Source organism: Neovison vison, chromosome 9, assembly GCF_020171115.1.
Source record: "Neovison vison isolate M4711 chromosome 9, ASM_NN_V1, whole genome shotgun sequence".
Classification (NCBI taxonomy): Eukaryota; Metazoa; Chordata; class Mammalia; order Carnivora; family Mustelidae; genus Neogale; species Neogale vison.
Genome location: NC_058099.1, coordinates 52,613,875 through 52,628,334, shown reverse-complemented (window position 1 = coordinate 52,628,334; position 14,460 = coordinate 52,613,875). Strand labels below are relative to the sequence as shown.

The 14,460-nt window shown below is 39.9% G+C and overlaps 1 protein-coding gene across 4 annotated transcripts in view; it reads left to right on the top strand.

Annotated features, from left to right (window-relative positions):
• The window catches only part of CCDC171 (coiled-coil domain containing 171), a 292,691-nt gene that overhangs the window by 95,071 nt on the left and 183,160 nt on the right, over positions 1-14,460 (top strand). For 3 of the 4 annotated variants that reach the window (XM_044265626.1, XM_044265625.1, XM_044265623.1), the window contains 2 exons: positions 4,662-4,764; positions 7,298-7,384. In XM_044265626.1, coding sequence (XP_044121561.1) covers positions 4,662-4,764; positions 7,298-7,384 — 190 coding nt within the window. The remainder of the gene's footprint in view (positions 1-4,661; positions 4,765-7,297; positions 7,385-14,460) is intronic. The other variant, XM_044265624.1, reaches the window with a different exon arrangement.

Genomic DNA, 14,460 nt, shown 5'->3' with positions numbered 1-14,460 from the left:
CCAGAATAAGAGTAGTATTTGTATATGAACATAATTTTTGCTAATCTAAAAGTCACTTTAAGTCTTTTTTAGTGGCCCTTAAAAATATAATACTATTAAATAATACTCACCGAATGTGTATGTGTGTATCTGTGTGTTTAAATGTTCATTATATGGCTGGCTTTCTAAATGCATAATGTGGGTATAAAGCTCTTTTACTAAGCTTTTTGAAATTTATTTTTTTCCTTTTTTTGAAATTTATTCTTCTTTTTTTAAAAGATTTTATTTATTTACCTGACAGAGATCACAAGTAGGCAGAGAGGCAGGCAGAGAGAGAGAGGAGGATCCCAGGACCCTGAGATCATGACCTGAGCTGAAGGCAGAGGCTTTAACCCACTGAGCCACCCAGGCACCCTGAAATTTATTCTTATATAAATTACTAAGTTTTGAATATTCAATCTCATCTTTGACCTGGAAAAAAAAAATATGTTTGTGTGTGTGTGTGTGTGTGTGTGTGTGTGTGTTGTTTTGTGTGTGTGTATGTGTGTATGTGTGTGAGAGAGGGAGAGAGAGAGAGAGAGATGTTTATCTGTTAAGGCCTATATTCAGTTTGGAGAGCAGCATCTGTAGAAAAATAGACTAATTGTAAAGCCATGTATGGGAGGATGGCATTTTGTCTTATGATGTGAGCAATTGGGACCACAGAATACTCACATCATGGAAGGAGCATAGGCAAACAAAGAAAGGAGGGGAAGAAATAATAAACTTTTATAAAGAAGTAAGAGCTATTAGTTATCATTAATATGATTGGGGGAAAGCTGCAGATAGTGATGACCATGATAGCTGACCAGATCAAAGTCAGTTCAGCTGAGCAAACTCCTTGTGTCTCACAAATGCACTGGGTGTGTCATGGTTTTTAGGTAGAAGATACAATGAAACAGTGAGACAAAATATGTGATGCTGATTATAGGTTCTGATACTCCCCCATTTTTGCTCAGAATTCCTTCATAATGGTTTCAAATATACTTGAATCAAAAGTTTTAAAGCTTACTTGAGTTAAAAATGTTGAGAAATTTTAAGGATTGTGTATCACTGCTCTAAAAGTTCAACCTATGTTTAAAGGGCGAATTTCATTAAAAAATGTAGTGATTAAATAAGAGTATTTATTTTTTACTTACTTGTTTTTCCTACTATTTTTAACCTTATTAACAGTGTCCCTTATCTATTTCTACTGTTATTTAGAGCTTGAGTCAACTTTTCCCACTGCAGATCAGCAGCGCCCATTTGCCATTTTCTAGATAGGAATATTTGCATATTCTTTTCATATGTTTCCTCAAGAGCTGGCATTAGAAATTTTTATTTACATGCATATCCATTTGTGATATTCATGCATGGCTAGTAAAAAAGTGAGTGATGTGTCTTTGTAGGGTCAAAGAAAGATATGAAAGAAACGAATGACACATTAGATTAAGCCAGAAATTCATTCATTCTAGCAGTGTGTGGGATAGAGTATACCAAATATATGTGGAAATATGATGTACGTGTTTTTCATCTCACTGTACTTTCTGATTAAAGGTACTTTATAAACCACCTTGACTCCTCTTTAAAAATACATTAAGGTCTGCATGTCATACATTTTCCTGAACTTTCTTTGGATATTTTCATATTTTTAGACCCCTGTATACACTGCTTAGATTCATTATGACATCTAAAGTAGTCTTTGGTTCATGGTGAGTAATCAATAAATATTCATCTAAATATCACCTGGTTACCCAACATGGCATTAAGAGACTTTGATTGCTAGAGTAACAAACTCTTTATGTGAATTATGTCCAAGGCAAAAAGAAGTGGGTCCTTTAATCCTACAGTTTTTGTTTTTTTTTTTTGGAAGATTTATTTATTTATATGAGAGAGAGAGAGAGAGGATGAGTGGGGAAGGGACAAAGGGAGAGGAGCAGAGAGAGAATCTCCAGCTGACCCCCGCCTGAGCAGAGAGCCTAATGCAGGGCTTCTGGGGCTCACCCCATGACCCTGAGGTCATGACCTGACCCGAAATCAAAAGTTGGTTGCTTAACCAATTGAGCCATCCAGGTGTCCCTTATCCTATAGTTTTGCCTTTTAAACTTCTGTGGATGTTTAGAATTACAGAATTTCTTAAGTCAACAATGTAACATTTAACCTAAACCTACTCTTTATGTCGGATGATAAAACATAGAAATTAGAAACTTAGTATTTGTTCTTGCTTGGCCAATAAACACATTAAAAGATGCTTAGTATCAACAGTCATTGGAGAAATGTAAATCAAAACCATGATACTCAAAAAAATTTAAAAAACAAAATGACATGTTATGTCACACATACTTGGATGATTATAATTAAAAAACAGGTAGTAACAATTTGTTATTAGTGGGGATGTGAAAAAATTGGAATTATCAGACACTTGAGAATGTATAATGATGCCCCCCACTTTGGAAAATAGTTTAGAAGTTTGTCAAGGAATATTATTCAGGCATAAAGAGAAATGAAGTACTAACCAGTGGTTCATTATGGATGAACCCTGAAAACATCAGGCTAAGTGAAGGAAGTCAGGCACATAAAGCCACATAGTGTGTGATTCCGTTTATATGAAATGCCCAGAGAAGGCAAATCTGGAGAGCTAGAAAGCACGGTAGGGTTGCTGAGGCCTGAAGGGACTGAATGGGAGTGATTGCTGATGGGTATGGGGTTTCTTGTTGGTGTGATGAAAGTGTTCTAAAGTTGATTGTGATGTTGGTTGTACAACTTGAATCTATTAAAAAAAAAGCACTGAATTTGTATTTTCAATGGTTGAATTAGATAGTGTGTAAATTATATCTCAAGCTACTGAAAAGAAAATTGATCAATTTTCAGTAAGAACCGTGAGAATCTGTACATTTGAATGGTGGTCTGTTCCATAATTCCCTTTTCCACCCTGCTCCGTGTTATAGAGCTGTGTCCAGGCACTGTAGACAAGAAGATGGGCGCTTCCTCTCTCCTTGGCTCTTAGCCGGGGCTTATGATTTCTTCCGGGGAGAGGCAAACAGCTGTACTATCTCATCCCTGAGCCCTGTGTTGCAGCAGTTCTAGTCCAGGCAGGCATGGGTGAGAGGACCGGATCGCTCTTCCTCTACCTAGTCCACACTTGTAATGCAGTCTTGGCAGGCCAAGAAAATTGGGGCCAGCTGCACTCTTCTTTAACTTCGTTCTTCTTTCCAGTTACTTCCCTTTATCTCTCCTTTCCTTCTTATCAGGAAATGGTTGTCTAAACTTCCTGTTTCCACTGACTTCTCTCTCACTCAATTAGGACCAAAAAAAGTTACTACTTCTTCAACCTATTCCAGTCTGAGTTACAGCAGGTTTCATCAAGGTCACCAATGACCTCTAAGTCCATTGAACACTTCTTAGTCTCCATTTTGCTTGAATATACTGTGACACTGGATATAATTGACACCTCTGTCCTTCAAATGGTCTCAGTTTCCATGACACTATACTTTCCTGTTTCTCTTCTTCTTTTTTCAGTCTGCTTTGCTGGTTTTTTAGTTTCTAACTTTTTTTTTTTTTTAAATGTTCAGTTGGTCGACCATATAGTACATCATTAGTTTTTGATGTAAGGTTCAATGATTCATTAGTTGCACTCTGCAGTTCATTAAGGCCTTGTCCTAGGCTCTTTCTCCTTAGCCAAACGCTTTCTAGGCAAGCCTCAGGTAGTATCTGTAGATGATTCCCAAACCCATTCCTGACTTCTCTTCTGAGCTTTATACCATTATGCCTAGCTGCCTCCCCTATTTTTCTATTTTATTTGTTGTTTATTAATTCAAATATATTTATTTAGGGCCCATTATTTTCCAGGCATTATGCTGGTACTGAGAGTGTCTTCGAGGTATTTCCAGTGGATGTAATTGAAACAGAATTTATTATTTGTACTCTCTGCCAAAAAAAAGCAAGCAAGTAAATAAACAAAAATACCCCAAATAAGACCTTCTCTGCTACCATTGTTTTCACTGTACTACTGAAATCTGCCAGTTCTTTTAGCCTGAAACTTGGGATCACTCTTGACTCTTCCTTTTATCTGAGCATGGACCCAACTTCATCAAGTCCATCCATTCTGATCCAATTAAATTGAATCCAATTTAATGCAATCAGTGTAGTCTACCCCAATTCAATATCACCAAGGGCCTGGCCATTACATTTTCTAGATATTCTTCCCCCTACCCCTTTTCCTTTTCACAGCCGAGACCCTAGCCTATGCTATGTTACTTCTTGAGTCAACCGATGTAGGCACCGTCCGGCAGTTTGCCACATGACTGCGACCTTGATCTTTTAAAGTATTTCCTAATGCCTTTTTGTCTCAGTTTTCTTATCTGTAAAGTTGGGATAATAATAGCCCTTCCCTCTTGGATTGCCATGAGGATAAAAAGGATTATTATATATAAATTAGTGCCAGGCACCAAGGCCTCAGTAAATTGTTATTGAGACCTTATACAGAATTACATTAAACCAAGGAAAAGGTATGATTAAGACAGAAAGAGGTTTATTAATAAAAGATTTGAATGAGGGCAATTATTAGCTTGCTTATACTTAGCAATGCTGTATATATTCACACAAATCTGCAGCTCTTATAATACATGACCTTATTATGTGTATATTGTTTTCTTAATTAAAAGGCTAAGAAGCACCAGGCCTTTCTAGTAGAGACATGTGAAAATAACGTGAAAGAATTGGAATCGATCTTGGACAGCTTTTCTGTGTCGGGCCAGTGGACATCAGGTTAGTTGAAGGTATAAAATGACAGATGCATCTGTCAATGTTCCAAAGTCACTACATTTTGGGAATTCTGCAGATGCCTCTTCCAGTCCCTCATCTCAACATGTTTCGATCTGATGACATGATAAGAGCAGTTCTCACAGCAGTCAGTTGGCCTAGCTGGCTGAGAAAGGGTGATGGAATGTGGACCTGCTGTTGTCCTCCCAGAACTTGATTTACAAGTGTTGGGGTCTGTATGATTGGACAGACAAGGGCTCACTTGCTGTGTTCTGAATCCAACTGAGAAAAAAGTCCTTACAGTATACCTGCAAGGGGAACAGATGTTTCCATCAAACTGAGCCAAATTCTGAGGCAACCTTCAACAACTTAAAGGTCATGCATTCAAAAGGTTATGTAGGACACAGCCTGTAACAGCGTGCATATGCTAAGCCAGTTTTCTCCTTCACTTCCTACTACCACACATACACTCTCCAGAGAAGAGTGCTTAGGTGAAATATTTTGGTTTTCGTATTAGCACGGTTAATAAGATGAAGAACTATAAAAATTGCATATTAGGTTAGGCATATTTTGGGAACTAGAAGCAGCACTAGCTGGCTAACGAATGCTGTCCATGATTTTGACTTCCTTAATTTTTTTTGTGTATATGCCATTATGTGTGTAATAGGAACTTTGACCTAAATTCTTTTACTTTGCTACCTCAATTTTCTTTTGCCAAACCATCAGCCTCGAATTACTCTTTTTTTTCTGACTCAGTTGTACTCCTCAAAAGGCACGTAAAATTAAATTCTTTACAATTTAAAATTCAGCTCCTGGGCTCTGTTTTTTTAAGGAATCAAACAGATTTTGGGCCAATTAATTCTTTCGGAACTCGTAAGTTATAGAAAGTGTGTCATGTTTGAAAAAGCAGAAGGATATGACCACAGCCCATTATTACTCTATGGATCTGTGGATTTGTGCCGGTGAGCTATTAGAAATTTATTGTGTTTTATTATTATCTGTTATTTTTGGGTTTGTTTTTAGCCTTCCTACTAGTTTAGCAGTCTTTCATGAAATGCACTCGTAACTTTCCTTAAAATTTAATCTTTTACCCAACGCATTAGTGTTTTGTGGGTTTTTTTTTTAATTTTTTTAATTTTTATTTATTTATTTGACAGAGAGAAATCACAAGTAGATGGAGAGGCAGGCAGAGAGAGAGAGAGAGGGAAGCAGGCTCCCTGCTGAGCAGAGAGCCCGATGCGGGGCTCGATCCCAGGACCCCGAGATCATGACCTGAGCCGAAGGCAGCGGCTTAACCCACTGAGCCACCCAGGCGCCCCTGTTTTGTGTTTTTTTACTGTGGAAAAATCAAGGTGTATAACAGGGATATAAAAAATATAAATATCCAGTGTTCAATTATATTTGCTAAAGCTTTGGAGAGTAAAATTTTCTTTTGTAATTGTACTGTTTTATTATTGAGATGTGTCATTGCTTAATGGTTTTAGGAGCTTTAAAAATTGTTAAATTATTATCTTAGTATATCTTTTTTTTTATCTTAGTATATCTTATGCTTCAGTGTTATTGTAAATATTTCTTCAGAGATGAATTAAAAAAACTAAAAATAATGCCACATCTTTTTTGAATTTTATAATGAAATGGTTGATAACAAAGTAACTCACAGGCTATTGCTAACCTATTGAAGAAGACTATTAAAGTTTTTCCTTTCATTTTCATCTTTTTAACTCCTAGTTTCCCATATATAGGCACAGCCTATATATTATAGAGAAAGGGTTTCTGGAAAAGGGACTGTATGGTGAATTAGTGATTTTCGTATTGCTGTAGAGTTGTTTTGTTTCCATATGGTATTGGTTATTCACTCTTTCACCTACCAAGAACCATTCTTCCCTGATCTGTTAAATGGAAGCCCAGGGCCAGAGTGAAATCAGATCCTAAGCAGGTAAGCGTGTCAGCCAGCATGCTAGCAGGAAGAGATGGCACTCTCTAAAGAGCTGGTCAGAAGAGAATTTAATTAAGATATCTACGGGAATGTGGACAGGATAAGAGAACCAATTAGGTAGGATAAGACAGGGGCACCTGGGTGGCTCAGTCAGTTAAGCGTCCAACTCTTAGTTTCAGTTCAGGTCATGATCTCATGGGTCATGGGATCAAGTCCCTCCCCCACCCCTCCCGTGGGGCTCTGCACTCAGCAGGGAGTCTGCTTGAGATTTTCTCTCTCTGCCCCACCCCTTGTGGGCACATGTGCGCGTGCGCGTGCTCTCTCTCTCTCAAATAAATCTTAAAAAGGAAAAAAAAAAAAAAAAAGATAGGATAAAACAGCAAGAACAAGCCAGAGTGGAAAACCCATGCCTAAGCCTAAAGGGTCCGTGGAGAGCACATTGTCACCATAGTCTGATACAAGCACAGGACCTGCCTGACGAGAGCTGTGGCTGCTAAAAAATGAGGAACGCATTGGAGCAGAGGAAACAGAAGAAATAAATACCCTGACATTCTCTTCTTTCCTTTTGTTTCTTTCTCCCTCCACCCTGTTGATCACCTACAGGTACACTCACTGCCCAAATCCAACCAGAAGCCAGAGGGCAGAGGAGCCCAGATCATGTAGTCTCTAGAGGTCAGCCTTCACCACAAGGTGAAACATTGTTTGTTAAAATAATTTAACAAAACCTGTGACTTCTGGAAATACCTTGATGAAATTCTCTTCTGAGGAACCCTTTAGAGAGTGCCATCTCTCTTCCTGCTGGCACCTGGGCTGGTGCACTTACCTGCTCAGGACCCGCTTTCCCTCTGGACCTGGGCTTCGATGAGGCAGCCATGGGAGACTCCGATGGATTCCCTTTCTGCTTACGCTGGTTCAGGGTGGGGTTTTATTACTTCATGGAGGGCTAGAAATAATAAGCTTTATTGCTTAATATGGAAGGACCTGCACAATTAGGATTGTCTGCTGTGTCAGGCCTGGCTTCACCTCCATGAAGATGAACAAATATTTTGCTCCTCACAAATAAGGTCACATAAGAACTTATCCTAGACTAACTTGTCCTCTGTGCCTGTGTGATATAAACATGTATATAGCTCACAGTATATATGTTTTTGGGGACAAGTCTGTTTCAAAGAGAAACAGGGTGTTACTATGTGATGATGGGGCAGCCTTAGAATTTGTTACAGAATTAATTCAGTCACCTCCAGAAAGGTTTTCCAGAGAGATCCTCTGCTCTGCAGATGGGCAGTAGACAACAGTGCTTAACTTCCTTTTGTTACCTCTTCCTACCTTTCAGTTCAAGATACTGGTAGCCATCCATGGTGGAAATTTGGATGGTCACAAAATTTGTTGTTGTTGTTGTTATTCGTTTTTACTTGCTTTTTAAAATGGGGTGAATGAAAATTATTTTCTTAGATGAATTTTCATTCAGAGTTGGCATGGGCTGCCAGCTGTTCTTTTCCCCATCTTCTTCAGCTTCTGTGGTCGGTCCTCTACGTTACTGTTTCTGAAGTAATAGTAACCCATCCGCTTATCTTTGTGTAGCAAATGAGGCCAAGTTTCAGTTGGTGTCAGACCTTCAGGAATTTATTTACTTAGAGGATTTACCTTGATTTTCTCATGGGTGATCAGTGTGGTAGTTCACACCTTGTTTCCTAGTGCCTCCAACCCCGCTCCCTCTGGCTCCCTTTCTCTCCAACCACCCTGCTCCCACTGCAGTCTGTTTTCTCTGTAGCCACCAGGATGATCATTTGAAAACCCAAGACAGAGCATGTTAGTCCTTTGCTTTAAATATTCCTGGGCTCTGCATTTCATTAAGCGTAGAAGCTGAAGTACTAGCAATGGCTTGGAAGACCCAACATGGTCTGCCCCTGTCCTTTATCACCCCTTTGACATCCCCTGTACCTCTCTCTGTTTTGGCCCCTCTGGCCTCCTGTTGCTTCTGGAGGACACCAAGCATGCTCTTGCCTTGGGGGCCATTGTGCTGGCTATTCTTTCTGGAAACTTACCTGGAAACGTTCTTTACTTAGATGTGTCTGCATAGCTCTCTCTCATCTTTTCATTTTATTCATTTAAAATTTTTTTAAAAATATTTTTTATTTTCTTAAGTAATCTCTACCCCCAGCGTGGGGCTAGAACTCAGAATCCCAAGATCAAGAGTCACATGCTTTACTGACTGAGCCAGCCAGGCCCCTCTCTCTTGTCTTTGTAAATCTGTGCCCGGGTCTCACTCTGATGAAGCTTACCTGCTACTCATTCCCATGCCACTTGTCTCACTACCTCTCCCTTTTCTCTTCTACTTCTTTTCTTCCCCATAGCACTTATTGCTGCCCAACATTTTTAACACACTACATGGTGCATTTTTTTAACCGTGTTAGTCAGAATTCTCTGAAGAAACAGAACCAGTAGGATAGATGTAGGAATGGCTCACATGATTATAGAGCCTGGGAAATCCCATGACCTGTTGTCTGCAAACTGAAGACCCAGGAAAGCCAGTGGTATAATTCAGTCTGAATCCAAAGGCCTGAGAACCCGGGACTCCTGGGGTCTGAAGGAGGATTTGGAAGTCCCAGCTCAGAAGAAAGAGAGAATTTGTCCTCCTCCTGCCATTTTGTCTGTGGTGGGGGGATAGGGAGGCAATAGATTGGATGATACTCGCCCACATTGGTGAGGGCAGACCTCTACTCAGTCTACGGATTCAAATGCTAATTTGCTTCAGAAACACCTTCACAGACACACCCAGAAATGTTTTGCCAGTTATCTGGGCATGCTTAGCCCAGTCAAATTGACACATAAAATTAATCCTGACAATATCCAAGCTCCATGAGGGCAAGGATATTTGTCCCTTTTATTTACTAATGTACTTTAAGCAGCTAGAAGATTCCTTGGCATAAAGCAGTCACTCAGCAAATCTTGGTTGCATATTAATGTATAAAAGTATGAATGAATTAATATCAGGTCGAAAGTCCATTTTGCATTTTAAGTTTTGAGGTTATAAAGGTAGTCATGGGGCACCTGGGTGGCTCAGTGGGTTAAGTCTCTGCCTTCAGCTCAGGTCATGATCTCAGGGTCCTGGGATCGAGTTCCCCATCGGGCTCTCTGCTCAGTGGGGAGCCTGCTTCTCCCTCTCTCTCTGCCTGCCTCTCTGCCCACTGTGATCGCTCTCTCTGTCATATAAATAAATAAAATCTTTAAAAAAATAAAGGTAGTCATGGAGTTTCTTTCCAAATTATAGCAGCCTTTTGGGTAGCAATCCATATGGAATCATCAGGAAGATTGACCTTAAGTGGAAAAGATGGGTGTTCTTCCATGGGCTATAGAAATAACTTGATTGCATACTATCATCGGGCAAGATAGTCTCAATTTGCTTGAACAGGGACATTTATTTCATATTTCTGCTTCCTACTGAAATTGAAGCACTACGGCTATTCTTATTTCATTTCTTATCTCGTGAAAATTCTTCTAGTAGGGTGTATGTGGGGAAAAATCCTTTCTCACTTTGAACCTATGTAGTCTTTCTGCCTCAAGTGTTTCTTCTAAAACAGTTTCACCTCTGCCTGAGGATGTTAGCAAACATACAGAATGTAACTTTTCCTTCCTTAGGTTCACAAAAGAAAGTTTTTCTTGTGGCTCTGTCTTGGAGCCTCCTCAGGGTGGTTGACTTTCTTGTTGACTGAGAGCCCTCTGACCTTCTTCAACCTTTTCTTCCTTGAGGAAATCATTTGTAATACTCCCGAGGTATTCTTTTTCTTTCTACTGGAGAGGACCCTGGGAAGTTATAGCAATAGCATTTGATGCCTTTAGGCATATTTATGTATGTATCTCCCAGGAATTGGGCAGTCCTAGGGATGGCTCTTAGGATAATCAGGACAACAAATTGGACTTTTTCCTCTCCTCCTTTACTTCTTTCATAAAAGACTGTGGTCTAGATCTGGTATCTTCTTGAGAATTCTAATTGTTCTTGTGAACCTCATGGCCAGTACCTTTTAACTAGAGATTCATGCATCACCGAGAAGCTGAGGATGCTTATAAGAGAGGCACACAGGTCTCCTTTGATGTCATTTGGCAAATTCTTTCCACTTATTTCTCTCACCTCCCTGTCCACTGAGGTTTACAAACCATGACTGGCCTACTTCCTCATGCTCTTGTTTCAGTTTGTAAAGTTCAAGGGAGTGACTTCGGTAAGATTGCTCAACATCCTCCAATGGGATCATTCATTAATCACACAATTATGAAGACTAAGAAACCCAGCACCTGCAGTTGGCAAGCTGGAGACGCAGGAGGACTGATGGTGTAGTTCCAGTTTGATTCTGAAGTGCTGAGAACCAGGAGAGCTGCTGGTGTAAGCTGCAGTCGAAGTCTGAGTCAAAAGGCAGGAGAAGACCAATGGCCCTACTTGAAACAATCAGGCGGAGAGAAAGAATTCCTTCTAATTTGGCCTTCTAGTCTATTCAGACCTTCAGTGGATTGGATGAGGCCCATCTGCTCTGGGGAGGGTGATCTGCTTTCTTAGTCTATGATCCAAATGTCAGTCTCATCCAGAAACATCCTCATAGAGACATCCAGAAATAATGTTTAACTGAGTATCTGTGTCCCAGGCAAATTTATGCATAAAACTAATTACTAATATCCCCTCTCTGCCTTACTCTAGAATGGTAACCACCATTCTACTTTCTGTTTGTATGTATTTGACTACTTTAGATATCTCATAGAGTGGAATCTTATAGCATCAGTCTTTTTGTGATTGGCTTATTTCACCTAGCACAAGGACCTCAAGTTTCATCCATGCTATAGCAGGGGACAGGAATCCTTCCTTTCTGAGGCTGAATAATATTTACATTTTGTTTATCTGTTGATGCACCTTGGATCACTTCTACCTTTTGGCTTTGTGACTAGTCTGCCTATAAACATGGAACTATCTCCTCAAGACCTTGTTTCAGTTCTCTTAGATATTCACCCAGAAGTGAAATTACTGGTCTATTAGCTTTTTTAAAAATTTTATTTTTAAGTAATCTCTATACCCAGCATGGGGCACGAATTCGGAATCCCAAGATAAAGAGTTGTGTGCTCTATGATTGAGGTGCCCCTGATCTATTAACTTTAATCACAGAAAATTAGTGAAATGAGCCCATTTCCATATTTTATCTGCTGTAGATTGAGTTTCCTGGTTAGAAGCAATGCTATATGGAACATGTAATTGTGAATAAAATCTCTTACAAATTCACAGATGGTGATTTCAGCAGAAATACTGTGGTCAGGGAAGGAAAATCTATACCCAGAGTTAGTGTCTGCCTTAGTAAGAATGAAGCATTGCTCCTTCCCTGATGGAAGTGACTTAAGATAATCTGCTTGCCACCAGGGCCTAGAGATGATGTCATAGCATGGGTTCACTTTCTCTGCTATTGATAGATATTGCATATAACAGGGGTTGTAGTCCTATCACTTGTGATGAATGGAAGTCTGTGTTGCTGAGCCCATATATTCCCTGCATCCTTGCTGCCATGACCTTTTTGTTGTAAAGAAAACAAAGGTGATAAGGACGAAGGTGGCTGAGAAGAGATGCTAGGTAGTAGCCACAGAATGCCTCATATTGTCCTCCTGATTATTAAGATCCTCTTCTACTGATTGGTCTGAGCACAGTGCCCATTTGGATACATCTTTCCACGTACTCTTGCCCATATCATCTTGTTACCGATTTTCCAGTTGTGTTCTTTTCGAGTCCCTGACCATTTTCGTTAAATTCTTAGCTACTGTCCACACATCGGTGTACATTTGTACTTTTGGTAATTTCTTATTCCAGGTGAAATGGCAATCAGGTCCATTACTTGTTCTGACTACTGGCAGAATTTCACTTCATCCCCGTCCTTCAGGGCCACCCTTGAGGGGGGTCGTAGAGCTGCAACTGTCTACTTTTAATTAGTATCAGCATATACAGAACCGTGTATATACTGAACCCATTTTTTTCTCCCATGAGTCAACAGGTCATTGGAAACCTTCCATGGATTCAGGTTGTGGATTAAGAGGGGAGGCAATATAACAGTCATAGGGCCCATTCAAATCTGGACTATTTGCTTATAAAACTTTATTGAACCTTCAGGATTTACTTGAATCCAGTTTTGTATAGACCACTTTCACTTGACATTGGAGTGCTGTTGTGCATGCCCAAATTTATGGATTGCCAGATCAGACAATAGTGATTTTGTGATGGGCAATTCTTGTCTCATGGTAAATTGGTGGCCATGAATGTCTTATCTGCTGAGGACCATTAGTAAGTGTAAAGCTTGATTCTCAAGAGGAGAAGAGTTATCTCCAGAGGATGACTTGCTTTGTTCCAACACCCTAAAAGTTTACATGTGGTTCTAGAAGGACCTGCCAAACTTGACCTGCAGGAGCTTGAGCCATCAGAATGCTGTCATCAACTTGGTAGAGAGCTAAGTAGGACATGTAATGTGATGTTTTTTGAATGGAAAGTTGATTAAGATTTCTATAGATTCTGCCGGAGTTATAAGATTCTATAGATTCTGCCGGAGTTGATACAGCTCTGAGGAAAGCTGTGAATGTGTATTGCTGGCCCTGACAGCTGAAGGAAACTGTCTTGGTAGTTTTTACTAGAAAGATGGAAGAAATAGCTTCATTCCAATTGCCAGGAAATGTATTGACTGCAACAATGAAACTACATCTTCAACTGCAGCTGCAATTGCAATCACGTGTAATTATGCTTTCGGTAATTCACTGTCATTCCCTAAGATTCATCTGTATCCTGCACAAGCCAGATAGATGAGTTGAAGGCTGATGTGGTTGGAATCACCACCCGTGTATCTTTTAAGTCCTTCCCAGTGGCACTGATCTCTGCAATCTCTCCAGAAAGGTGACATTACTTTTGACTTACTATTTTGGTAGGTAAAAGTTCTAGTGACTTCCATGTGCTCTTTTTCTATTCAGTTTTCCTCTGTAAATCCTCCACTCCATGCGTCAGGGAACTAGTATGGATATGGTGCCAGTTTCTGCATTTGTCTTTTCTTAGCTCTGTATTCCAAACCAGGGAAATAAGGTGAGTTCAGGTACCTTCTGGGGCCACTGGTAATAGAAATTTAGCCAAAACTCAGTCCATCTCCTGACCTTTATCAGCTCCTACCCTACTAGTGAACCACAATGGCGTGTTAGTTCTCTAAGTGTCATTGTCAGCCCAGATCCAGTGCCCAGGTCTGTGAACTAGCTCAAGTCTGATCATTGGTTGAGAGTCAAGACTCTTTTCTATGTTGATTGCATTTAGACCTCTGGTAATTAGACCTAGAGCTTTTCTACTTATACGAATCAGATAACATTTAAGTAGAGTGCCGACCTATTTTAGTCCTATGAGCACTATGATTAGTTAGCCAACACCAGCGATCTCTGTGGGTAAAACCATTTTGTTTACTGCTTTGATTTCAACCATGTCCAGTTTGTTTCTGGAAGTTAAGTGCTACTACTTGGCCTTTATCACCCAGATCCAGATCCCATCATCTTCACTGAATTCAGGGAACCTAGCTTGATTGCTGTTATCCCTGCGACGCAGAACTTATCGAGCCCCACAGAGCTAGGGTATAACGGATGCTGGGGCTACCCTCAACAATACATTTCTCAAACATTGGTAAAGAAAGTGTTTCTGTTTTTTGTTTTTAACTTACCCTGGAGACATAGTTAGGAGGTGAGTGAGCATGACTTACAAAATAAGTACTCTCCATATGTTA